This window comes from Numida meleagris, chromosome 2, assembly GCF_002078875.1.
Source record: "Numida meleagris isolate 19003 breed g44 Domestic line chromosome 2, NumMel1.0, whole genome shotgun sequence".
In the NCBI taxonomy this organism is placed as follows: Eukaryota; Metazoa; Chordata; class Aves; order Galliformes; family Numididae; genus Numida; species Numida meleagris.
Window position 1 is genome coordinate 45,848,988 of NC_034410.1, and position 27,256 is coordinate 45,876,243.

The 27,256-nt window shown below is 40.3% G+C and overlaps 1 protein-coding gene and 1 long non-coding RNA gene across 2 annotated transcripts in view; one reads left to right on the plus strand and one right to left on the minus strand.

The window, feature by feature from the left end:
• On the minus strand, nt 17,622-21,023 carry LOC110393431. Its single transcript, XR_002435010.1, has 2 exons — nt 20,919-21,023; nt 17,622-18,577 (listed from the first exon to the last, which is right to left on the minus strand). It is a non-coding gene; the product is annotated as an uncharacterized LOC110393431 (long non-coding RNA).
• Nucleotides 21,213-27,256, plus strand: part of STAC (SH3 and cysteine rich domain) — a 73,278-nt gene continuing 67,234 nt past the window's right edge. Inside the window, exon 1 of the mRNA XM_021386298.1 lies at nt 21,213-21,360. Coding sequence (XP_021241973.1) covers nt 21,244-21,360 — 117 coding nt within the window. The 5' untranslated portion in view covers nt 21,213-21,243. The remainder of the gene's footprint in view (nt 21,361-27,256) is intronic.

Here is a 27,256-nt window from a genome sequence, read left to right on the forward strand (position 1 = left end):
TGTGGCTGGCTCATTTTGTTTATTTGATGAGGCTTTCAATTCCCCAAGGTTAGAGTGGTTTTGTGATGACATGTCTTCCACTTGTAAGTGCTTAAAGATGCAATCAACATATATGCTGTTGTTCAGTTATCCTAGTACAAGGCTACCACTCATGATCATAAAGGAGTCAGTGCCTATTGATAATGAACAACAAGCAATACCTGGAGTGGTCACTGTCTTCCTCCTGATTTTTAATTTTTCATCTAAGTCTCCTCCTCTGTACAGATATTCTGCTTGTGTTTAACAGTTGTTGATGCTCAGTGGTAATAAAAAGTAGTGAGGTAGGTATACAAAGTTGGATGAATCTCTAATTTGTCACTGAGAGGGCAAAGCCTTTGCATAGCCATACAGTTGGAACAGGAGCAGAGATGCACCTGGCATCAGAGGCCAGTGGGGTGCTGGCAGCAGGCTGCAGGGTGAGGAACGAACTGTGCAAGTGTTGATGTTGGCTGGAAATGATGAATCACTTCTATCTAAGCATGATGCACCAGTGTTCTGAACCATTACAGAGATTTGCTGAGAGTCCCCTTGAGTGATAGGCTCAGTTCACTAACTCATCACTTGAGTATGATGCCAATCCTAAAGTAGAAATGAACACAGTGGCACTTCAGTTCCACTTACAGGAGGGAAAGGTTTCAAGTTTGTACTGGGGAAATGCATTGTTCTTCCATCAAGTCACTAAAATGTCCTGCAGGCAACTGAGAGGGAATGAGGACTGGGAGAAGAGGAAATAGAGCAGATATGTGGAAAATTGAATCAGAAGACCTCAAGACTAGAACTGAGTGCCATTCTAGTCTCTCTTTGACAAATTAAGAAAATTGAGATCACTCACTCTTTTTTTTTTTTCCCCCTTTCTGTATTTATCCTTAACAATAGAAAGCAGTAATTATCAAGTGCCAGATTATGGGCTTTGTTATGTCTCTTTATAGACTCTTGCACATTCAGGATCCTTGTCTTCCATTCTCATAACTGCTATTAGCAGCCATTATTTCAGTAAATTTTCTGTAGAGGCATCCTCACAGAAACGTTCAAAGAAGACTGGTACTCAAGAGACAATTACCGAGCAGTGAGAACAGCACAGCAGGAAAGCATTTCCAAATGGAGTCAAAGCTGTAGTGAAACGTTCGCCCCAAGCTAAAATAAGCCAGGTAGATTAGAACTAAAGCAATCGTATGGTGCAGACATGCTGAGTAGTTGTAATGTTACTATTTTATCATAAAATCTTCCACACTTCATTGTACAAAAAGGTACCAGCTACTCTGCATTATTTTTCTGTAGTCTCTCACAGTATATTAGTACCATGTACTGGCCCAAGGCTCCCCAGGTATCATCTAGATAAACATACTAAGAATCATAGAATCGTTTGAGTTGGAAGGAACCCTTAAAGGTCATCTAGTTCAACTCCACTGCAAAGAAAAGGAACATCCACAGCTAGATCAGGTTGCTAAGAGCCCCATCCAGCCTGACTTTGAATGTCTCCAGGGACGGGGCATCTACCACATCTCTGGGCAACCTGATCCAGTGTCTCACCATACTTACTGTAAAAAACTTCTTCCTTATATCCAATCTAAATCTCCCTTTTAGACTGAAACCATTTCCCCTTGTCATGTCACAACAGACTCTGCTAAGGAGTCTGTCCTTTCTTACAGTCCTCCTTTAGATATTGTAAGGCCACTATCAGGTCTCCCCAGAGCCTTCTTTACTCCAGGCTGAACAACCCCAGCTCTCTCAGCCTGTCCTTGGACGAGAAGTGTTCCATCCCTTCTATCATTTTTGTTGCCTTCCTCTGGACACACTCTAGCAGGCCCACATCTCTCCTGTACTGAGGCTCCACATCTGGACACAGTACTCCAGGTGGGGTCTTACCAGCACAGAGTAGAGGGTCAGGATCACCCCCCTCACCCTGCTGACCACATTTCTTTTGATGCAGCCTAGAATATGATTGGCTTTTTGAGCTGCAAGGGCACATTGCTGGCTCATATCCAGCTTGCCATCTACCTGCACTCCCAAGTCCTTTTTGGCAGGCTCTGCTTTATCCTTACATCCCCCCCCAGCTTGTACTGATAGTGAAAGTTGCCATGACCCAAGATCAAGACCTTGCACTTGGATTTGTTGAACCTCGTGAGGTTCTCCTGGACCCACTGTTTGAGCCTATCAAGGTCTCTTTGGATTGCATCCTGTCCCTCAGGCATGTCAACCATACTACACAACTTGGTGTCATCCACAGACTTGCTGAGGGCGCATTTGATCCCACTGATGATGTTATTGAAGATATTATAGAGCATTGGTCCAAGTAATGACCCCTGAGGGACTCCACTCATCACTGCGCTCCCTCCAGACACTGAGCCATTGACCACCGCTCTCTGGGTATGATCTTGCAACCAGTTCCTTGTCTATAGAACAGCCCACCCATCAAATCCATTTCTTTCCAGTTTGGACAGAAGGATGTTATGTGGGGGCTTTACTGAAGTCCAGACAGGTGACATCAGTGTCTCTTCCCTTGTCCACTGATGCAGTTACACTGTCGCAGAGGGCCACTAGGTTGGTCAGGCAGGACTTGCTCTTGGTGAAGCCATCTGGTTATCCCATATCACTTCCTTCTCTTCCATGTGCCCTAGTATAGTTTCCAGGGGGATCTGCTCCATGATCTTCCCTGGCACAGAGGTGAGGCCACAGGTTGGTAGTTCCCTGCATCATCCTTTCTACCCTTCTTAAAGATGGGTGTGATGTTGTTTTTTTTCCAGTCACCGTGGACTTCACCTGACTTTTCAAATATCATTGATGGAGGCTTGGCAACTATATCAGCCAAAGTCATGTATAAAGTCACTCAGTGAACCCAGTGAGCTGGATATATCTGTTCATATGGAGGCAGATTCTGCAGTGAATGCCCAGAGAGGTTGTGGAGTCTCCTTCTGTGGAGATATTCAAGACCTGTCTGGACACCTACCTGTACAACCTATTGTAGGGTACCTGCTTTAGCAGGGAGGTTGGACTCAATGATCTCTTGAGATCCCTTCCAATCTCTGTGATTCTGTGATCTGTGTGGTTATCTGGAACTGTAATTTAGTGTATTAGATGAAGATACAGTTTATATGGCTGTCTAGAGGCAAGTCTGTCCCATGCGGAACGTCCAGGCTCCACATACATGCCTGATGCCTCTAAAAGAGGTGTCCAGGCCTCTGGATGTTGGGTAGTCCACTCAGACCACTGCTGCAAGAAGCAGTCTGCATATCTTTAGATCTCAGAGGAGTAATTAAGTTCTTTATCTGTTTCTGAATATTATGTCTGAGGGACACGAGATCATATCAGGAACATTCAGACACATAATAACTTTCTCCCAGAAAAAACAGTTTGTCAGTATCTTCATTTAACATGCTTACGCTCTGCTTATTTACATATCATTGTTATTTCAGAAGGATTTTTTTTTTTTTAAATTAAATTCTGCTGTCTTCTTCCTATCCCCCTGTTTGTTCTTAGCTAACAGGCATTGCTATAGGCATTTTGGCCCGGGTGCCTAGCAGGCCAGTGCGAGTGAAACATGTCGAGCTTCATCTGAAACTAATAAAAGGGCTTTCGATAGCAGCGGGAATCCTGACATGCCCGTGTGGCTTCTCTTAGGAGCCTCTGACACATTGAGTTTGATGGTGGCTTTTATGCTAGAGCATTGGTGCCTAGCTCCTGGCAGGCAGTAGGAGTGCCTGCCACTCTATTAGAAGCACTCTCCTCACCCTATATCTTGGACCTATTGCGTGGGCAACGGAAAGGGAAGAAAGCCCTCTCACCTCTCCAGAGCTCATTAAGCATCCTGCTTCCCCAGCATGAGAGTAAGAGTGAAGGAACTGTCTTTGAATGACAAACAACATGGGGACTGCTCTTGTTTGCTCACTCCTTGAGCTGGCTGTTTGCAGGGAAGAAAAGCTTGCAACTCAGAGATGCTGGAAAGGTAGCTGAGGTTAGTTTTCTCTTTTTAGTTGGCAGTATATAGACAAAACAATGATTAAACATGCATTTGTGAACCATCTTTAAAATGTTACCCCCAGTTAGCCCTGGAGACTTGTACCATTTTATTGCAATATATGCATACATTCTTTCTGCTTGGCAGGTGAAAAAAATTGTTTGCTCTAATTATGCAGCTAAGTAGGAAGAAGTATAGCTTGTATATGAATAAATGCTTACTTTTACCATCAGTAACACCAACTGTATGTAAGGAGATGTTAACATTTGAGAGCAACTGATTTTCTTCTGATCATACTCTAAACAGATGAGAGTAGTAGCTGTCTCTACAACTGCCATTCTTAAATCTTAAAACAGTACTCGAAGTGACTCAAAGTTCAATGTAAATGTTTTCTGCTAGCTGCTCTGTGTTGATGTTACCATGACATATTTTCCTGTAGCAAAGTAAATAATTAGTGCATTGGAAGAGGTTATTTTTGTTAATAAATGGCATTCAGTGCCACTTAGTTGAATATAAACCTATTGTATCCTTCTGTTTAGGCAGCACATATACTCCATAATGCCATGGCCTCATAAATTCTAATAATCTATCCAGGGCAAGGCTGGTTACTGTGCCTCTGGAAGCCTGGTCTGGTGGAGAAAAGGATGATTAAAAACTTGGGCTTCTTCCTTTAAGTCACCGCCAATCCAGCGGTCCAGGGTAGATGTAGGGGATCCTCTGCCTCTGGACACGCTGTCAGATTCAAGTTCTTCTTCCAGCCAAACTGAAAGTGATGCAATATAAATGCCTGTGGAAACTGGAGGAGACCTAGTCATATCACATGGAAAAGGGCAGCTGAGTTCAGCTCAGGATACAATACAGCACCCTTAGAAAAAAATTTTCTAGCAAACACTCTAGTACGGGTGGATTTGGACAGTCAGTCTCCAATGCTCCTCCAACCAAGGCAAAGATATGGGTCTTCATGGAGATGTTGATGTAAAAAGGGTGAGGCAGACAGCAGAGCCCACCTGCCTGTCAGGGCAGCGGGCAAACTCACTGAGTGAATGCAAGGAGGAGCGCCTGATTGTCAAGAGTAGGGTGGCAGAACTTTTAAATGAATTCACAATGAACCCAACAACATTAAGAGGTGTTTCAGCCCCTGAACTGCTCACTGTTTAATGGGGAAAAGAACGAAAGTGCCAGAGAATTTGGAAAGCATCCAGAGCCCAAAGAGATGTATTTTGAGCTGGCATTTGTCCAAATGTGAGACACAGTGAGTGGGGTGTAGTGGGAAGGCAGCGGGGTTGAAAAAAGGCATGTAAAATAAGAGGGCTCCTTCTCTAATGACTGATGCAAATGAGTTTCATTTTCTTCAAGATGCAGCTTTCCAAAATCTATGATGCTCTTTTAGGCTGTGGCTTCTTAGAGCTGTTTCTTTTTCCTTCTGTCTCATGCAGTCGTCAGATGAAAGCATAGTTGCCGCAAGCTTGAAAGTGAAGTTCCCTTGCCTTAAAAGTGCTGCTTCTCACTCCTTTTTGCAAAGCTTTGAATCACTGCAACAAGCAAAACTGCTAACCTTAACTCTCCTCCTTCTAATTAGGCAACAGCATTAAAACTCTTTATTAATGCCACCCCTCCCGGGTAGTTGCAGATATATATATTTTCGCAGCGTAATTGCTTTCTGGCCCTCATTTTAATTAGAGTCAGGGGGGCTATGGGATTCCACCACCTTCATTTCCCACTTGTTCGTTGTGCCTACAATGCAAATTTAGAAATGGGGAACTACTTTCCAGATATGCATCTGAAAAGAATGTGCAAGAAGGGGAAAAACAAAACCCAACAGTGTTGCTATCTCCCTGTCTAATTCCTCTCACACCTCAGCGGAGTCTTTCAGTTTGGCTCCTTCATTCACTGGGATTTCTGTTCTCTGAATTTTGTCAAATGTGGTGCAGTTTATAACTAGATTAACCAGGAGTTTAAAGATCATTTGAAGCTAAGCTTAAATGTTAGTTAAGGTTACAACTGTTTTGCAGAGATGACCCTCGGTTTTCTGAGTCCTTGGAGTCTCAGGCAAGGTGTGGAGAGAAGGGTAATGTTGTGGCAGAAGGGAAATGTGGTACCCAACTTTGCAGCCCCAAATATGAAAGGAACTGCTTCTCCCTGCTGAGGTTTTGCCAACTTTAGCTTTAGAAAAATGTTTTTGTTTTACTGAAGTTCGCATTTCCCTGAAAGCAGATCCTTTTTGAAAAGAGTAAAGAAACCATTTACCTGAAGAAAATGTTTTTGTCAAAGGTAGTCCTTCAAACCAATAGATTGGATGGAGAATATCTGATCATACTGAATTACACAAAAAATAAGAGGTATATTGCTTGAGAGAGAACGTAAGTTTTTGAGATATGCACTTCAGCTGGATATTTCAGATGAAATGAATAGTAGTGGAATGACAAGAATATTGCTATTATCAGTCTTCAGAGTTAATACATACTAAGGTGGATGAAGTAATTTATATCCATCCAAGCTATTGTTTCAGACAGTGACTGCAGACACTTATGCTCTGTACAGTGTTCCAATTAATGTTTTCTGAATTACAGTCACAATCATAAGGACTAGAAACTATAATTACTCAAAGAGGTGTGCGGATACGACAGTATGAAAAGAAATTCTGTCTCTTATTTCAACATTTAAAAATAAAGTTTTATTCAGTTCTTTCTGTATTAAAGCAGAAATAACTTCATAAAGCTGCAGGAATATAATTGCTTTTTTTGGAGTTTTTTAAATATTTCATAGTTTTGACATTTTATAATTAATTTTGCTAGAACTTGTGGTCCACCCTTCAGTTTTCCCTTTTTCCTTTCTTGGAAAGCCTAGCTACCAGAGCACAGTTTCATGACTAAAACTCCCCAGTGCCAGATACACAGCTACATGAGGCTCTGCACCTGGGCATCATTCAGTGGTAATCGAAGAGCTAATGTGTTGCTTCTTTCAGAGTTCCTGATAAAAGGCTGATTACTGTTGCCAGCTCCCATGCACAGTTGGGTGTTTCTAGAGAGGACAGTTGCTCCTCATCGCGTCTGCTTAATTAGGCTGATTGGTTCACAGCACCAAGCCAACCTGATTGAGAGACGTGCTTGGCTCAGTGTCCTGATTTCTAACTGATTTTGCTTTGCATTAAAGGAAACTTTGCTGAGCCCTCCCTTAAGCTGCTTTTCCAGCTAGAATTGAGGCTGTATGGCCAATGTAATGCGGAAAATGTAAAACCTGTCTTGCTAATGTGCTGTGGGTGAGCTAGATCAAAAATAAACTGAGATAGTAGTTCTAGGTTGTGGCTGCATTGAGATTTAAAAAAAAATGGCTGGGTGTGTTGCAGATTAAGGACTTGGAAAGACTCACAAAACAGTGATCAGTATGCAGAAATAAGGGCATGCTTGTAATTTAAAAGTTTGTCATTTAAAGGTTGTTTGGCCATCCCAAAGTGCCTTAAATCTGTATAGTAGAGGGTATGCCTATGAGAACTCTGCATGTTTCAGAGACTGACGGAGGGAATAGCATGTAATTCTGCACCTCGGTTCTTGCAGACCTTTCATAATTCCATTCAGTTCCCTTCTAGGGACTGAAGCATTTGCTTAGGACCACTGAACCTAGAAATGCAGCTTCCAGTGTTGCATAAGACATAGCTTTTGTAGAAGCATCAGCATGAAAGCTTACGAAGAGGCTGTGCTTGCTAAGTTATACTGGAGCAGAGAGAAGAACGGGACGAGGTTGTGACTGGGATGAGCTGTCTGACTAACAGGCTGCAAAATCAAGAGGGAAGCTGAGGAGAGGAAAGTGTTTCACCATGCAAAGCACAATTCAGATGTAGGTTTCTTTTTAAATCCCAAATTTTGAGGTGTTCAGACCAGTGAAATTTATTCACTCTGTAGTTGTGGTCCAGGAGCTAATTCGTTGTCATCTGTAATTCTTGTAACCAAAACAATTAGCAGAGCATGCCATGCCCGGGAAAGTATTTGTAGCATTCATATGTATATATCTGGATTTTGAATGCTCACCTGAATGTGGAAGTGCAGTACTCAAAAAGAAAATATAGCTCTTACATTGCAGCCTTTAAATTATCTACTGACTTTTACAGGCAGTCATACTGCATTTCTGCAATAACATTGACTTTAAAATGGGCAAATGTTCTTTTTTGTTGACCTTTGTAAGGGAAATGGTCGTAAGTGTCTGGAAACCTAAAACTGTCAGATGCTCTACTGCGTTCAAGTTTTGTAAGGCTAAGGTACAGTTAATGTCAAGTGCATCAAAGTTTGCAGAAATCACTTTTCTCTAAAGTAGATGAACCATCTGACAGATCTACATCAAAATCACAGACACATTCTGAAGTTTCATTTGACTGCATGTGAGAGTGTTTCATAATTGGATATTTTCCTGTGAAAATTTTGAGTGCTGGCATTAGCTTTGAAAGCATGGCAGTGAATCTCACCATTCATGTACCTGACCCATTAAACTAAATCCAAACCCCACATTCCAATCAAGGAATTCCAAAAGATAAATAATGGAAAAAGAGCAGAATATAAGGGATTTAAATACGTACATACCAAGCTGTACCATTTTGGAAGTCAAGGAGCTCATACAGCTGCAGCACTGCAACATTTGATCCATTTTCCATTTCAAATACTTATTGGCATATACAGATGACAGCCAAAATAATTTTGCATTGAGAATGAAAAACTCATTTGAATACAGTATATCCAGTGAATTCAGTCTTTTTGTAGAAAGAATTCTGCTCGTGAGTAATTATGTAGAAAATGGCTCATTTGAGGTACAACAGATAAGAAAGCATTTCCACAAGCACACTGCTTCATATTCTTATTACATGAGCTCACATAGCTTGATCAAGCTCTAATGACTCAGAGGTTTCAAAGGCTTTGGCCACGTCATAAATGATAAACACTGGAGGGGTTTGTCTGAAGAGGCAAAAAATTATGCACAACTATTCTAATGAAAGGTCGAAGTACATAGTGGGTGGGAGAGAGCAGTTTATGCTAGTCTAAGTATCAAGGAATTAGGAAATTAATTTAATGGTTCAATAACTAGATATAGGTATTAGTCCTTAGAATATATTGCCTAAAGTCTTCATGCTAACATGTTTAAAGCACTAGAACTGAAAAGCTGAGCATAGGAATGGCTCAACAGTCATCAACAGGATATTTTTCATTGATGATTTAGAATTTCAAGGAGCAAACAAAAAATATATTCCTCTTCCATTGAATGACAGACCTTCATGCTAGCATTGAGCCAAAGTGGCTACTGAGTCTATAGCAGATAGGCGTTAATTTTTGAGAAACAGTGAGCAGTTATTGCTCTTAACTCAGCAAGGAAATACATCCAAGGAGGCAGCAAACCAGTGCCCAAACCCTCACCTTCTTTCAAGCACATTGTGACACTTGCCCATAGCCCATTCCCAAGTCCACACTGTGCGAACACAAGCACATAGGTTTTGTGTGGACAAATCACAATATAACTCTATCTGGGAAAGAAGGGAAGATTCTCTGGCCACAGCTCAAATGGGCATGCTCAGAAATGTTCGTACCTGCTCTCCAAAAGCCTTCTCATTGATGGCTCCCCACCAGGCCTGCAATGGGTCTTTAATTAAGGCCAAGATATTAGAATCGCTCTTACTGAGCAGCAGCTCACCTCCACCGCATTGGTAAAACCTGCCTAGCTGTTTACAACACTGCCTCATCTAACAAGCATTGCATTTCTACATCTGCCAGTAAATCCTGACAGAGATTAGTATGTAGTGGTATTCTCAGAGTAAAAGCTAATGGATTAAATTTGTTGGAGAGCCCTAACAAACCGTCTGTTACATCAGTCTCCTGACATCAAAGCTAGCCCTGTGGGGAATATATTAATCATTTACATGTCCAGGAGTGATAGTGGAATATGAGATGATAACTAAGGTTACTACTTAAAGTAGAAAATCCTTGTTTCTTGAACTAACATTTAACATTTGAAGGAAATTAGAACCCCTGAGGCAGAAACAGGGACGTGGCTTTTAAACTGTGTTGAAACATACTGGAATAGTTACATGTCTTTGTGAGAAAGATTATACAGAAAAAAAATACAGAAGATAGGAAAGAGTGTGCTAAAAACAGGAATTGTCCTTTTTGGGTAGGAATGTCTGACAGCTAAGACAAATTGGTCCAGTTTTGTCGTTTAAAATAGTAACTGATATTTTGTCAAGTTGCTCCCTCATGGGTAGACTCTTGCAAAATGAGAGCAATGATTCCATTAACTCGTGTTTCTTCTGTGGTCCCAGATGGCATAGTTAATATAGTTTCTGTAATGCCAAGTTAATACTTATTCTTCCTTTTTCTGCGTTCTTCTGTAAATTTGCCCTCAGCTCATATTATGCCCTCTGGCAGTGGAGAAGTTGAAGGTTGAGAGTGGAGGCTTTAGGCTTGATCTAAAAACAAAGTTTAACTGTCAAAATCTAGCTTCCAAATGTGTCTTCAGATGCAACTTCAGTTTTCAGTTTACCTGCTTTCTGTGATCTTTCATTTCATTTCTAATCCTACTTCATTTCTAGTGTTACCAATTTGTATAAACATCATAGATCCCTAAAGTCAGTTGAGCAGTGTCTGTTTAAATCATCTGAACACCAACCAATATCTAGCTACAGCTGATACCAATACCTGAATAGTCACAGAATTTTCCCTCTTTCATTCATCTTTATGTGTTCACTTTGCTTTTTTTTTTTTTTTTTTGAGTGCTAATTTTTTAAAGGAAAAAAATATGAAGAATGCAATCCTATAGCAATGTGTCTCACGTGAATGGCAAAGTGTTTCAGTGGATGTGGATGGAAAGAAGCCTGGGAAAATGGATCATCAGATGATCTCCTAATTCATCCACTTTTTAAGTAAGATGAAAAAGACTGTAAGCTATATTTGTATACAGAGAAAATCATTACAGTTCAGGAAGGAATTTCACCCCAATTCTAATTTCTGTTTGATATATCCTTCACAGTGGATGAGGTTAAGCAGTCAAGAGAGAAGCTATCAAAAAAACTAATTTCTCTAGGAATTTGTGACCAGTCTTCTCAGAGGTGAAGTGAATGTAAGTGTAAAACTATACCTTCCAAAGTAAATTTTTGTTTCCAGGCATCCTTCTTCTTTTATAAGTAATTCAGTACAGTCAGGTGGTACAAGAAGTGCTAGAAGGAGTTAAGGATTTGAAAGGAATATATCCAGGGTTCTCTCCTTTTTTTGTTATGCCACTTGGATGGCTAGAGTAAAGAATAAACAGGTTGAAGTATAGTTAAAATTGATGCTGATCTCTCAGGCTTAGGTTGTCATAAGTGAAAACTTCAGAGAAGTTTGGCGGTATTCCATTTTTTCAGCTCTCTGCTCTTTTAGGAATTTTAATTTTTTCTTGGATAATTAGATCTCTGACAGTAGATGCATGTAATTAACAGGGAAGATGGTTTGCATGCTGACTATAACAGCACTGACTGATCTGTTTGCCAGATAACTGCTATGGCCTGGCTTTTCAGTATCATTTTATTCCCACAGATATCACCAGACATCCCTATCTGGAACCATCTGTATTTGGTTGCAAGGATGAAATCCTGGAACCATTTACTAATTTCACTGGACCGAGAATTTTGCATGCATACTCAGAATTCCCCTTTAAGATAATTCTCTTTAAAAATTTTTAGCCTTTTGCTAGTTGAATGTGACCATCTTCCTCGTTTCAGTAGTATAATAGAGCTGAAATTTCATGTAAAAAATATGTATCTCAGGGAAGATGGTTTTTAGAATTGGCACAGAAGCTTTTACTGTAATTCTCAAAATGTACCTCCCTAGGTGGGAGGAAGATGCATTCTCTTCAAAATAAAATTAGCTTTATCTATCTTTGGTTAACCAACGTTCAGTACCCTGGTGTCATTCATGTCTTTTGGAAAATTGCCCCCAAGTCTTTTTTGATAGCCTGTTTACCATCTGCTAAGCAAACAACACCTAACAAAAAATGGTTGGGAAAAACATTATGGTTGTTTTATTATAATGTATTTTATGTTACTCACAACTTTCCTTCTTACATTTAGATCAGATAAAATTTAGCTTCATTGGAATAGAGCTTTCAATCATGACTTTTCAAGGAGTAAGAATATGAACATAAGGGGGGTGAAGCATACAACAGATTATATGTTTTTTTTTTCCTGAGCATAGGGTCCAAGCACAATTTGTAGGGGTTTAATACTGAAAGGAGTAGTAACAAGTAAAACAGATCTAAATCTTTTTGGACAAAAATGGTAGTAGGAATTGGAGCTATCTGCTTGCCTTTGGCCCAGCTGTTCTGTCTTTGTCAATGGAAGGCAGCTTTTACGTCTCTGGAAGAAGATAAAGCCCCATGAAATATTTTTGAAAATTGCACCTATGATGATTCGAGTAGTATTTCAGTTGAGATCATGGAGAAATGACTTTTAAGACAAATTAACAAGTACCCTTATAAATCCACTGGCAGTAATTGGATTAAAAAATACCCCTCAAAAAGTCAAAACCTTTACCAACTATTTGCAGTTAAAATACATTATTCACAGTTCTGGACATTCTTTGCTTTTCTATGCGGAAGATAAAAATAGATTTGCTACACAAAGCTCTCGTTAGGGGGTCACACAAATACACAGCAGCCATTTTTCCCTAAATTGGATCATTCTCTGCACTTTTGCTTTTGATGTATGAAGTCCTTGCTGCAGTGATCTTCCTTCATCTTTTCTGAGCATAACTGCCTAGTATTGTCTATCACTCAATGCAGTGAGCTAAGTATGCTGCATATGAAGACATGTATTAAAAAATCTACTCTGTAACTACTACTTCCTTACTTTGATGTCTTTGTTTAAGATTTTGGTCTTGAAAATATAATTCTGGGTTTATTTTTTTGTTTTTAAAATTGCTTTTATACTTCAGATTCTAGTGGTCAGTGCAGAAAAGCAGAATTTTGTTTATCGTCACAAAATGGGAGTGTGGATGAGAGGGAAAAGATAGAGGAAATTTTTGATGATAAAATCTTTCAGACAGCCAAAAGTTGCACAGGTTAGATTTGGTCCCCAGTGCCCCTGGGACTGACCAGGCACACATCCACTTTTCAACATGATTATTTGTGTGTTTTTTTAATGCAATATTAAGACCAAGTAAAGCTGGCTCCTAGGTGTTGTACAAATTCAAAACAGAAGGACAGTATTGAACCTGAAGAGCTCACAATTTAGGCATAAATTTTGTGTGTTTTGCAGGCATTCATATCTGATTACTGGTCACATACACTTGGAAAAAAAAGCTCTTCTGTTGTGTTGCAACTTAATTACTAGTACTTTCCTTTTCATATTTCTTATGAACCAAAACTCTTTTCTGACTGAAGTCATAGTGTCTGCAACTTCTTGGCTGTTCTGATCTTGTGGACTACCACATCCTCTGGATTTTCTTCTCTTTGGGATCCCAGAAGAATGCCCCCGTTTGGAATAATCCCTTATATTATTTGATGAAGGCTATCCCTTCTTCTATAAACTGCTGCTTTATTTAATTGTTGGTCTTCCACATTTATGTAAGTCCAGCCACTTGTTCTGAGTTGTTAATTATTCTTTTAGCTGAATTAAGACATCCCAAATATTAGCCTTTCCTACGAGTTTGGAATAACTTGCTTTTCCTCCAGATTTCAGCTATCATGATGTTCAAAAGTCTTTCCTATCCTCATGGCCCAGTAAAAAAGAGTAATAAGACACAGAAGTAATATGGACTACAAAATTAAAATGGAATTCTACAATTATACAGAGTTGTATTAGCTAAACTGTCAGCCACGTAACTTTAAGGGTCTGAATAATCTTGCTAAAATCAATTTGATGAATCAAATGAATAAATCTACAACATAATTCAGTACCTTGCTTACTCAAAATCTGAGACTGCTAAGCTCAATTATTAAGCATCTGAATTTGGGATAATATATTCCATGGAAAAAGCAGAAGTCCAGGTCTTCACTGGATCTGGTGTGCAGTCCCTTTCTGCCTGAACAGCCACAATGAGACAACAGAATTACATGTATAGCGTGGTGTTACTGCAGGCAGTACGACTGAAAAAAGAAAGCCATGACTGTTGTGTTTTTTTCTTTTTTTCTTAAATCTATTGAAGAAATAGAAATAATTGAAAATGTGGAAAGAAAATCTCCCCCCGGAGGTTTTTAAGAAGTTTTCTTTCTTGGGGGTGGTCGATCTGCCCGCGGGGAGCTCTAACCCCCCCCCCCCCCCCCCCCCGTTTTTTTTTTTCTTTTATTTCTCTTCTTTTCTGCTGTTTGTTGTTCTAAAAATCTTCCCTAGTGAAATTGTTTGCTCTTGCAGCTGGGCTTGACCCCTTTGGATAATGAGGCAGTGAAATGTACTTATAAAAGGAGCAGTGACTCAAAAGTGCTCTGTGTGGAGATTTCAAATGGCAGCAAGTGATCATATACTTTCCTATTGCTTCAAGCATCAAAATATAATGATTTTATGTACTGGAACACTAAAAAAAATTCATGGTATTTCTATGGGGAGATCTAGTCAGAAAGATTCTCAGCTAAAATGCTCAGTAGTTTTATCAGTGCTTCTAGACATGATAGTGAGACCTGATTTTTACCTACGTAAATTGACATTTCTCGGTCCTTTTAAAAGGTACTGATTATGTTTGATAGAATCAGAATAGTGATAGACAGGAAGACAAATCTACCTTCCTACAACCATTTTACACTAGATTATAAGACTTTTAGTTACTTTAAAATTAAATAATGTAAAACATTACAGATAATCTCTTGCAGTATTTTAATGTTTACCTTAATTTTTTGCTCTATTTAAATTTTACTTCATGTTTTTATTTAGAAGTGGTAACTATGTAGAGAGAGCACAGCCCATTTTCCACCAGTATCTTTCAAATTTTGCATCTTATCAACATTCAAGAAACAAAAGCAATATACGTGGGCTGTTAGATGTTCACGTTTCCATTCAATTCATAACAGGCTGAATGTTTTCTTTATTCATGTTTAAGAGCTGTAATAGATCATTAGAATAGTTTACGTAATAGTAGGCAGCCCTCATCATACACGCTTCTATTCCATTTGACGCGTGCACTAATCTGATAGAGCAGAATGTTAATCTTGATAATTTCTGAAATTTCTGTGAAGTCTTTCATCCTACCAGGTCCAAAGGCTCTTAGAGATTTGCTGTGCACAACTGAGTTGTGCCACACCCTGTAGGAAAGCCCTGCTTTTCTGACAAAGGTGAATGGTGCACTAAGAAATCCTTTTTTCTTTCTATGCAAATTATGATAATATAACTGTGTAGACAGTGAAGTTAATTTTGCATTCAGTGTGCATTTTTGTACCTAAATATTACAGTGACAGGCATGCTATAACTACCTAAGACAGGAAATACTGTGCATGCACAGCCTTTTAAAAATTGGTGTATAGCCATAAGATATCTGCATGTAAAAAAAAAAAAAAAAAAAGCACATACATATCCTTGTATTCACCACTAGCTATGCTGGGAATGTTTGCCAGTTCTTGTTTTAGATTCTATTTACAGTCTAAGCAAAACATTGCTCTAAGTGCATTTTCACTGGCATTAGTTAATAGCTCATTATGATGCACTACTGAATACCAGAGTGATGGAGAAAGCAGGTACCTAAAACAAATCCAGTGAAGCCCTGCAAGCTGTAGTACTCATGACTCGAAAGGATAACAACTGGACAAGGGAATTTCAAGGATAATGCAGGTTGGGGAAGGTTAAGGAAAGAAAAGTGAATGAAAGTTCTCTTCTATGGAAAGTCATTCAGAAAAAAAAAATAACCCCAAGATCCAGGGTGGTGACCCTGTGAGGATTTCCTCCCACTCTACCCTGGAAATGGCTGAGAAAAGGACATAGAGTTGATTGGGGTGTTAGGAAACTCTTAAGAGTTGTGCTGAGAGCTATCAAGAAGAATCCCACTTTCTATAAAGCCTTTCATTCTGGGGAACAGAAGTCAGATTAAAGCAGAGTCCAGAAAGAGTGGGGGAGATTATTACATTAGTTATCTAAAGTTTCTAAATATTTGGAGCACAGATACTCTGAAAAGATTTAGTACATTGCGCTTGCGTAGATGAATCACCATCACAGCCTCTCATTCAACTGGGTCAGGGCATTCTCTCTACAGTCATATTGGACCGTGTCAGTAAATGGCTATTAAATGCCATGAATTTTTAGGAGCATCTGTGAGTTGCAGGAAGTGGTGCTACTGATTCCATGGGTCTCTTTTTTTATCACATTCCTATAAAAAGAGAGAAGGAATCACATTGCTAGCAGAGATGTAAAATCAGGTCGGGACTGTCGCTAGTTATTTAAAGGTATTGCAAAGCTTTTTGTAAGACCAAATATATTACATGCTGTATCTTGGCTAAATTCCATGTTTTGTAATTACATCCTCTTCTCTTTTTCTCTAACAACTTTTGTTGTCACAAGAGGATGCCGCTTTCTTCGTTTTCCTGAGCTAGATGTCTGGGTAGCAGTATTTTAATCTCATCGTGATTGCTCTGAAAGATAAATTCAAGTTGCCCAAGATGCAGCACGGTTTCTGCACCTCACCCTGTAGCACTGCAGTGTATGGAGAGAAGGCAGGTTTTGAAATTTATGTTCAGGCAGAGGTTCCATTTTTCTCTGTGCTTAAGTACAAGTGCAAATCTGTTGGTTTGGCTTCCTCCGCCATTACTCCCTTGCTACAGTATAATCACTCCCAGGAGCAATGGGAGGCTTACTGCTTTAACTCGAAAACATATTTTGAGATCATTGTAGTCGAAATGCAAGTCATCACTATCCCATTAGCATTTGGAATGCTTTCAGAGCATTGACTGGCTTCTGCTTCCAATTTGATGAGCTGGTGACTGTAGCCCTTGGAAGGCATTTTCATGAGCAAAATCCTGAGGGAGATAGTTGCAATTGTTACCATGTTAGCCACCTGATGAACTGCCAAGGTTGTATTGATAGCAAGCAAGAGGTATGTCACTATAAACAAAACAACAACAAAAACAGCCTCTTTCTGCTATTTTACTACTGTTTTCTCTGTGGGTACAATGTTTGCTGGCAGAGCAGTGCCCACAAGCCTGCTAACTGGATATGCAGGCAAATTCCCCACTAGTGCAATGATCTGGTCTTTGCCATCTGGTAGCCAGCTGTGGGCAACAGTGAATATCTGAGAGTACAGCCTAGTGAAGACATCCACCAGTATGTCTGGCCAAATGCACCATGCCAAAAGTAAAATTCCCATCACGAAAAGCAATAGAGGCATAGCTTGTTTCCAGTTTCCACAAAGACAAAATTGGATTGAATAAGAAGTGAAGCTACTATTTCTCACCTGGAACGCTCACAAATTGAACTGAGGGACTGAGAGAGAGGGTGATTAAGTTGCACTTCAAATGCCAGAAATATAACCTTATTCTGTGGCTAATGGTTTTCTGTAGAACTCAGTCTGCAGCCGGTTGGATGTTGGTCTTTCAGTAAACTTCAATCCTCTTTCCTCTGAGGGCTTTGCTTTGGTGGCAGACATCCTGATCCCTCCTGATTCCTGTACTGCTTTGTACATTGCTAGGGAGAGGTACACAGTGGTTTAGAAGTGCCATTTATTAGTAGTATCATCTCTGTAAACACCTTTGTACCCTTTTTGCTCAGGACTGTGAGATGGTTTATGCACCAGGCAGTGAATAATGACACCTATATTCATTATTTGCTGAATAATGAATTCTTCCTTCTTTTTTTTTTACTTCTTATTTTCCTCTAGTAAATACATGGGGTGTCCAAGTGGATATAACATCTTTGTTATATATATATTCAATAAGTGCTGATTTCATGACATTCCCCTCAGTAAAATACAACTATGTTTGTGTACCCTTTTTTGCAGAAAGGTGACTAAATATGTTAGAGGAAGAAGGTGAAGGAACGTGGTATGGGCCAAAACATTTACATCAACTTAACCTTGCCACCGTGGAGATTGAGAGCAGGTAGGTCTTGGCAGTACAACAACATGTATTAGTAATCGGAGTATATATTCCTGTGCTGGGAGCTTCTGGGATGCTCTCACTGGAGAACAGCTGGAGCTCCAGCACCACACCATATGCTCTGCATCACACCCCATCACCCTCACGTGTGTGCCTGGGCACAGGAGAGAGGGTGAGGCATAGCACCCATGTCCTCAGCCTTGCTCTGCCCAGCAGGAAAATGCTTGGCAGTGAACTCCAGGCATCATTCAAGTGCCTTTACGCAGTGCAACAATTTCAGCTGGGGGCTGAGAATCCATTCTCATGTTTTATTCATCCCAATTTCCTCTCCCCACTTCAGAAATCTACACTCATCTCTTCACTAGAGAATCTGTTCAGTTTCCTCTCGTTTAGCACTGTGCTGCAGCTCACATTTCCGCTGAGTGCCTTCACTCAGAGACTGATCGGCGCTAATCACAAGTCCAACTTCTCAAGAGTGAAGCGTGGGAGAGAGAGGGAGATGTAGGCTCATCTAATTTGATCAGTCTGTTTTGTTACACCGAATATTTGATTTTCAATAGCCAGCTCCTGTGGAAGGAAATAAAAATGTAAGAAATCCAGCTTCCTTTCCTTTTTGCTTTTTTGGTAAGATTTTAGGTTTGACTCATCTTTCCCAGGCTAATTGTCAAGAAACTGACAGATCACTCATGGTTGACAAGTGAGTAATTGGGAGAAGAGAGGGAGTGCAGCAGGTGTCAGTACTAATTTGGTAAAACAAATGGGGGAAAAAAAAGAGGAGTAGAGAGTGGTATGATAGTCACTTTCACAGTCATGACGCTACAAGCGCTTCATGAAAAATGTGTGCAGGATTTTACAACACTTAGAGTGTTAACTATTAACCAGCCACTCCAGACACACTTCAGAGGTGGCCTACAGTTCACCTAAGAAGATGCTTTTGAGTCTCTTAACAGGAAAGACTGGTTCACAGCACTGCTGAGGAAAGGGATGAAGAATAGCTTCATGATTCTCAGCTATCCCATTATTGGGCATAGCAGTCCTTGCAGCAGGCAGACCTTGTGCCCTTGCCCTGATGGGCTGCGCTAGGCTTGACCATCAGGAAGGTTACCACTGCCAGAGCTGGAGCAATTCTGTTGCTGTCAAGATCTCTGTTGTCCACAGCTGCCCTAATTCTCCCAAATTGAGAGTCTGCCCAGTCCTTGGTCATTGCTAGAACCTAAATCTCACTTACTGAATGGAAGAAGTGAGCTTTGTGCCTGGAGAATTGCTCTGGCTCTGAAGAGAACAGCCAAAGATTTTGCTGTGTTTTAGGTATCAGACCCTAGGAAATCAATTCTTTCACTTATCTGCCAAATCTGCTCCTCTGAGCGCTGTTTTCTTGCTTCAATCTCAGATGTCATTGAAACTGCCTCAACACCAACCAGTGCTCATTTTGATCCCTGTAATGGTGTTAGCGACTACAGGCCAAATAATGGATTCTGCCAGCAGACTCCTAAGACACACTTTTGCTCTGAAGTGGTGGTACAAATAGCATTGCGGCATGTCATGTTTATTGTCTGCTAAAGATTTCAGTATCTTATATGCTCTATTTCAAAGAAAAATGCTTTTTTTTTTTTTTTTTAAACTGCCAGTACTGGAAATTCACCAGAGATTCAAAGAAAAGTATAGTTTTTTTTCCAGACTTCAGCATAGTTATAAAGAATATTGAGGCTGCAGGGCACTTTCTGCTCTAGCTTTAATCTGTACAACCCCTAGCATCTTGAAAACCTGCTTTTCTTTCACTCACAGATCATTTGGGGCAGAGTATTCCTACAGGGCAGCCCCAGGTAGCAGGCATGTTTCTAAGAGGTAGGACCAAAGTGAATCTGGTGCCCTCTCTTGAGCTCCTTTCTGGCTCAGATTTCAACACATCACCTCCAAACACCTTTACCTGTACCTCCAGGAAAAAGCAAGATTTTTTTTTCTTCTTGCTTTTAGGGTTATAAGTTCTGATAACTGGAAGTGTATTGGGGTTGCTTTTTTTCTTTTTTCTTCCATTGAAATATGAAGAGACATCACCCCCACCTGTATGGGGTGGTTCCCATCTCCACAAAGCATACATGTGTTGGGGAGCACATCCATTCAACCTTTCACCACGCAGACCTGAAGTCAGCAGGGAGGAGAGCATACAGCTACCTTTGCAGCTGATTTAACCCAGAGGCGAGGGCTGAGCCTGCCAGCAAAGTCACGCCGACCTTCTGCCAGGGCTACTGCAGCTTCAAGAGTGATTTTGGGCACTGCGTCCTTGGGATAGACGGCGCCTGGGGATGCCAGCAGCTTTCCCACTGCAGCCCAGCTGAGTGTTATTACTATGACAACCTACAGGTACGGATCTGCGCAGTGCCGGGAGCTCCGGCCAACCCTGATTGCATATGCGTGGCTCAGAGCCGGGGTCCCCTGCCTAGGAGAGGGGTAAAAAGCACTCAGAGCCACAGGTGTGCCTCCCTGGCTCTGTACTGTTGCTTTGGGGCTGTAAGGCAGTATGGGTGTCTAAGAGACACAAGCAGCTAGGATTTTTAATGATCTTCTCTGGGACAAAGTAAGGAGAGTGTTGCTTTTCTCCTAGAGTCCTTCTTCAGGAAATAACCAGATCTATAAGAATATAAAGCTACCCTTCAAACTCTGCCTTCCTCAGCCTGATCAAAAGGTAAAATGCTCCCAAACCATGCACTCTGCATGCCTCTGTGTGTGTGCATGCATGCACGCATTACTTTCTTACACTACTATGACAGCACATGCTCCCCAAAGCTATTCACAGCATTAGAAATACAACTCCTCCCTCCAGTGCCCTGTGTGTGTGTGTGGCTGGGGCTTTCTGCTTTGCCTCACTCCCAGCTGATTGTGGGCTGATGGTCACGACTCTGCTCCTCACCTCTGGGCTTCACGCGGCGGAGAGAAGGATCGGGGAAAACGGAGAAGCAGGCACACAGCTGCCCTACGGAGCCGCCGATAACTTCCTCCCAGCACAGCAGAACCACACAGGGGAGGGGAGGGAGGAGGGAGGAAAGAAGGGGAGGAGGAGGAGGAGAAGGAAAAAAAGAAAATCCAGAGAATTCTAATACGGCAAATGTAGTGAAACTGAGTGGTCAGAGTTCATTTCCTTGAGAAGAGCAGAGAAGAAAGAGGACATTAAATGAGAAAAAGCAAGAAAGGTCTGTAGCCCTTTTTCCTGATACTAGCAGTGTTTTAGTGGGAAAATGATTCCTCCGAGCAGCATGACTGAAGTCAGCGTGGATAGTGTGGAGAAAGAGAATGAAGTGGAGAGCACAGAGCAGCCCCCATCTCCAGCATCAACCACCAGCCAGGAATCTAAGGTACTTACATCTCTCTTCTTTCTTTCTTTTCTTTTCTTTCCTTTTTTTTTTTAAAACTCTTCCTTTGTTTTGAAAAAAGATACCTTGCTCTGATTTGTATTTGAAGCTCTGTGGCTGGATCAGCAGTGGAGTGCTGTGAGCCACTTCCAATTGCAGTGCCTGCTCTGACATTCCTGCTTCTGCATTATCCCTGTCACCCGGGAGGCTCAGGGGTCTGAAGAGGGGAACACTTGCCTTTTGAGATGGTTGAGTTTGGAGAATTTAGTTTGTGTTTTCACCTCCTTATTACTCTAGGGACCTGGAGGAGGAACGGGGGTCAGGGAGGGGATTGTTGCCAACAGGTGATTTTAGCTATTTTCACATTGAGCATCAGATCACTTACAGGGTTTTTGTTTGTGGCTGGAATTATTTGTTTTCTCATGTGTCCAGAGAAGATAATTTTGGTGGGAGACTTCGGATGTTCCACTTGCCTCACCTACTCTAGCAGACCCATCAGTGAACTTTCATGGTTTATTGAGCCAGTAGTTGAAATGGGATATAAGTGACAGAATTCTTATGTACACTACCCAGAAAAGGATTTTGGCACAAGAATCCTTATGTACACTACCCAGAAAAGGATTTTTTTTCCCAGCCTTTTATTTATTGATTACTACATATGGTTCACCTTACCTTACTGAAAACCAACGTCCAGCTCAAATGGCACGGCCCCTAAATTTTTAATTGACTAGTGCATGAAAAGTTTTTCTGCTTGCCAGAATGTGACCTGGAAGGCTGAGTAGTGAGGGAAGGAAAGTATTATCCTTAGATAATGAATATTCTCTGCAGCTTTCCTGGATAATGTGATTTTACCGATCCTCTGCTACTTATTTATGATTGATATCATGATAGCACCTGCCAGATCTTCCTGTAGACTTCCACAGTGATGCTGTGTGCTGGATAAACATATGAAAGTAGGGAGGTTCTCACCACTTGGAGCTTACATCTGGGTAGAGCCTTAGAAAATACCATGTGAGCAGAACAGCTGCCTGACAGGGAAGGTCCATGTTGGCCTGAGTTTAAAGGCACTGGCTGCCTGGTATAACATATGAAAGCTGCTCTGTTATTCTGCAGTTAAAACTAGCTTCGCAAGTCGCAGGAGTTGGTGTGGGTAGAATTCTGATGTGGGCTTTGGGATTTTTTTTTTAAATGCTGTACTCCAAGGAGGAGAACTAAGGTATTCCCTATGTAAAACAACATCTGTAAAAGAAAAAGAGTTCTTTTGGCAACAGTATCATTCCCTGTTCACGCTGTTCACTAAACACGTTCAGCACTACTGGGACACTGCTGCAGTCTCCCTGGTGAGTGGGGAGAAAGGAAATGGGTTATTGGTTCAGCCCCAGACTCTGAAAGGATCCAGTTGATAGGTACCTAAATCCTCCCACAGAGAGCACTTCACTGGAATTGCTGAGTTGGTATTGGTCCAGTAGGGAGCTCAGCCTAGTGAGGTCCCAGTAGGAACTGAAGCCTTCACTGCGCTGTCAGCACCAGGTCCTCACATGTGCTGGACTATGTCTGGGGTGGGTGGGGTGTGTGCTCCCTCTGCTCCCAGCCACAGCCAAGCAAGTGGTTACAGACTAAGGTGCTGCTCACATGAGGGATTTTCCCACTGGGTCACAGAGCACTGTACTCAAAATGAACAGACAGGCAGGAATCCTAAACCAAGAGAAAGCAAAGTGCTGCATGTAGGGATCCTTCTTGCTCCCTATGCATGCACTCAGAAGGATCACAATGGGAGTTAGGCACATCTAGCCAGAGAGCAAAAGGACTACTAAGCAGTTTCTAATCAAACATTACCATCATCAATTTTTCCAGTCTTGTGAGCAGCAGAAGTGATACACTGCAATAGGCAAAAGCCATGACTGTGCAGTTGAAGCCATCACTTACATACAGATATTTTAAGTAAACATGTAATCTGTGTATTCACATTTTAGAACAGCAAATAAGATCAGAAAATATACTGTATTTTCATTTCAATAGAGGGAGTCAAAAGAGCCCTCCTATCACTAAGTTAATAAGAATTTTTTGTCCTAGTAAGCAGAGAGATGGAAAAATTATCAGTGATTTCATGATTTCTTTTTCAAGAGAGTTTATGTACTTCAGAAGCCAAAGACTCTGACAAACACATATGTCAATGTGTGCCAATGGCCTGTGCACTAGCTTTTATCCCACTGTGTCCTCTGCCTATGGTGCTGTCTTGTCAAATACAGAGGGCTTAGGTTTCTTCAGGTACCCTCTGTTGCATAAGTTAACAAGTTCACGTCTTCTGCAGTTACTGCTGAACAGTTTGTGCAGGGTCTAATCACCCCACAATAGCTTGTTTCTGAGGTAAAACACTATTATGACTCCAAATATAGCAATGGAAACAACATGAATAATAGCAACCTTCAAAATGCATTTGAAAACATTTCAGTGGAATGAGAATTCTGAAAAACTAATGTAGAGCTAATGTAGAAAGACTGCTTCCAGTCTTTTGTAATCATAGACTGTGACACATAGTCCCTTACAGTAACAAAGTCCAGAAATAGGGTTTTTATCTAGCACAGTCCAGGCTGTACTCAGAAGATGACACAGAGGAGATAGGCAATTCCTGACTAGCATGAGTTTAAGAGACAGAACTTCAGTACCTAAAACTTGGAAGAATGACTTGCATGCACACAGCCCTGCCGCAGGAAACTATCTTAAGTGCAAGAAATGCTAAAATTTCCCACCAGATTGTCCTATGGATTAGGAGCATATTTACTGGTGAGCACATGCAGACACTGAAAGCTGGAAGGCCATCCTCTTGTGCATGTCTTCCCCATCATGAGCACCTTCACGCCTGAACTTCAGCGAAGCTGCTCAGAATGAGGAAATTCAAACACTTTCAATTACACCACATTGCCTGAGCTCTACAAGCAAACCCTTTTACACATTCTAAGTAGTAGATGTAAATGTTCTACTAATTTATAATGTAGTAGATATAGTACTGTGTACTGTGAATGTGTCTTTTGGACTGTGTGTCCTCACATACTTTACGTGTCGCACTTCCATTGTAATGTCTCGTTAATACAACTTCAAACAGATATCCAAAGGGTAGTAAACACTGTAACTGGGCCATCCTGTAGCACTACATGTACTGCTATTGTGCTAAATACCCTAGAGCTTGAATGGTTAAGAATGCTGCAAAGCTAATAATTAACTTATTAAATTAATCTATTGACTCTTGAAAACATTTACTTCACATCTAAGTATGACTTAAGTGGATACTTGAAATATATTAGGAGAATGACTTTATGAGGGTACATATAAATGTATATAGTTGCTAGTTCTGTTACACGCATCTGTTTGTAAGCACACCTTCTACCTGCTTAGGTCCTTCACGTCTGCCTTTCAAAAAGGCAAATAGCCAATATATGAAAGAATTTTCTATATTTTCAACTCAACGAGAGAGGAGTTCATTGGCTAATGAATCCTAAGGAAGGATTTCTTCCTGTTGGGAGAAATTAAAGACACACTGCACACTTCTACAATTACTAACTTAGCAACAGAAGCAGCAATGTGGTGACAGCAATCAAAACATATTTCTGATGTCTCTTATGTATAAAAGTACCTTGAATTTAGTAAGGAAAACTAAAATTTGGGGGAAATGTGAGTCTAAAGAAAATACTACCGCATCTGACAATATTTCTATATGTTTTGCCATAGTTAGCACATAACTCCTTTAGCTTTATGCTTTTTATATTTAACTTGCATATCTATATGAAGAGGAAAGAGACCATCTGCTGATTTCTCTCTAGGTTTGAGTCAAGTCATTATTGCTGTATTGTGAGTAATGACTGGGGATATTCATAGACAGTGGACTACATCTTAGAAAATGCCTTTCCCGTTTTTAAGTTTTAAGGGAGCTTGAGCATCTGTGATGTTTAAGCTAGTACTTGCAGAGTTGGTCAGCACTGGTCTTCAGATTATTAGTGTGCTGTTTAAGGTATGTAAAACACTTGTCAGATTCTTGCCTGCACTCTAGAAGGAGTATTAATCCTTGACCCTTGTCACTGGAAGCAATCTCTCGTGTAAAAGTTACTTATTTATAGACAGCAGGTGAATATCTATGAAGGCCAAATATTCTTTCACAGCTTTGCCCATTTCCATCTACTTTTTTTAAAAGTTCAGGTATAATTATGATGTACTGCAATCATGCATCTTTGGTGCAATAGCTTCACACCATCAATTTCATTGTCCTAACAAATAGCTTACGCTCAGGTCAGTTAGGTAAGTTGGACAGCTGAAAATGGAAAAAAAAAAAGTATAAACTAATCCTCCAAATAAGTACTACATTTGGAATATGTATTTAACAAAAGAAATAAGTTTCTCAGTCTGGCACTTCCGCATGCATACTATTCGTTAGCCAGTATTCAGGGAAATGCATATTATTATCTTCAAATTCAGAAATGACGGTTCAGGAGACATAGCACAACTGTTCAAGCACTAGCTGACCTGGTATGTAATACATAAGATGGAAGTTGTTGAAGAGTAATAAATCAAGAAAATGATTCAGCATTGAGGTTCAAGTTGTAAATGTAATTTACTTATATCACCAAATCAGTCAAGAAGGTTGAATTTACTTTCTCCTGTCCTGCTAGTCTAATAGAGCAATATTTCTTGCATAAGATTTCAAAACCAGGTGTTAATATTAGATAGCAAACAACATAAATATCTTGAAATTCCTTCAATTTTAATAGGATTGTGTGGGATTTAAATCATGTAGGATTTGTGCTATGCACTTAAGCAGAGATCTTCCCCATTTAAAGAGTTAATTCTTTATGAGGCTCCATAGATGGTTACTCATCAATGAATATTTAAAAGAGGCAGGGAGTATGGTATACAGTTAGTGTTTCACCCTCCACACTACTGATAAATATCCAGTATGTAAACTACTGCTACACTCTTCAAAAGAATACCAAAGGGCTTAAAAAAATCCCATGGAAGGGTTCTCCTTAATCTTACCCACATGCCTCTGCATAAAATGGTGAGTACATACTGTGAAGTAAGACTAAGGGAAATAAATGTGCCTAAGTTTTTTTAAGATGCTACTTTCTGTAACAGATTAAGTAATTAGAGGATTTCCTTAACAGTAAGAAAGTAATACTCTATCAATATTTTCTTGTGCAGAGTTCTTGTATTTACATTTATTTTGATTTTTCTCTCTTTCTTACTCTTTTCCTGATAAAAACACTCCACTATTGTTTTTGCTTTAAAATATATGTCAGATCATTTCTTAGAGATATCTAAGGCAAAACAGAAATGCGATCAGTTCTTTCTTTTCTATCTGCATTTTATACCTTGCCAAATTGAAGAGAATATATATTATATTTCATCAAGTAAAGATGGCTTGAATCAAGTCTGGCATGGTAAAAAAAAAAAAAAAAAAAAAAAAAAGGATTTACTAGAAGTGCAAATTTTCCCTGAAACTAACAAAGTTGTTTTCAAGGCCGGAAGACAGTCCAGATCTACCATCACAGCCTATTATCCTGCGTTCTTTTTTCTAAAGTAATCCTCAGAATTTATTGCTACTCCTTTTGAAAGGCTCTTCCAACACCTGGATGCTCTAATGGCTAAGGGATGCCCTCTGCCCTCTCCTTCCTTCTAATTCCAGTCTAACTTTATCTCTGGCCAGCTTGTGTGTCATTGTGCTTTTGATAGCACTACTTTAGTTCAAACAGGTCTTTACCATTCTAAGTACGTGTTTCCATCATTTAGGAGTAGACTTTTATATTCCTTCCAAGCCTTTTATTTTCCAGACTAAACAAGTCAGGCTGATTAATAAGATAAACTCTCCATTCTTCATCTCATTCTAATGGCAGGTATGTGCACCTGTTTC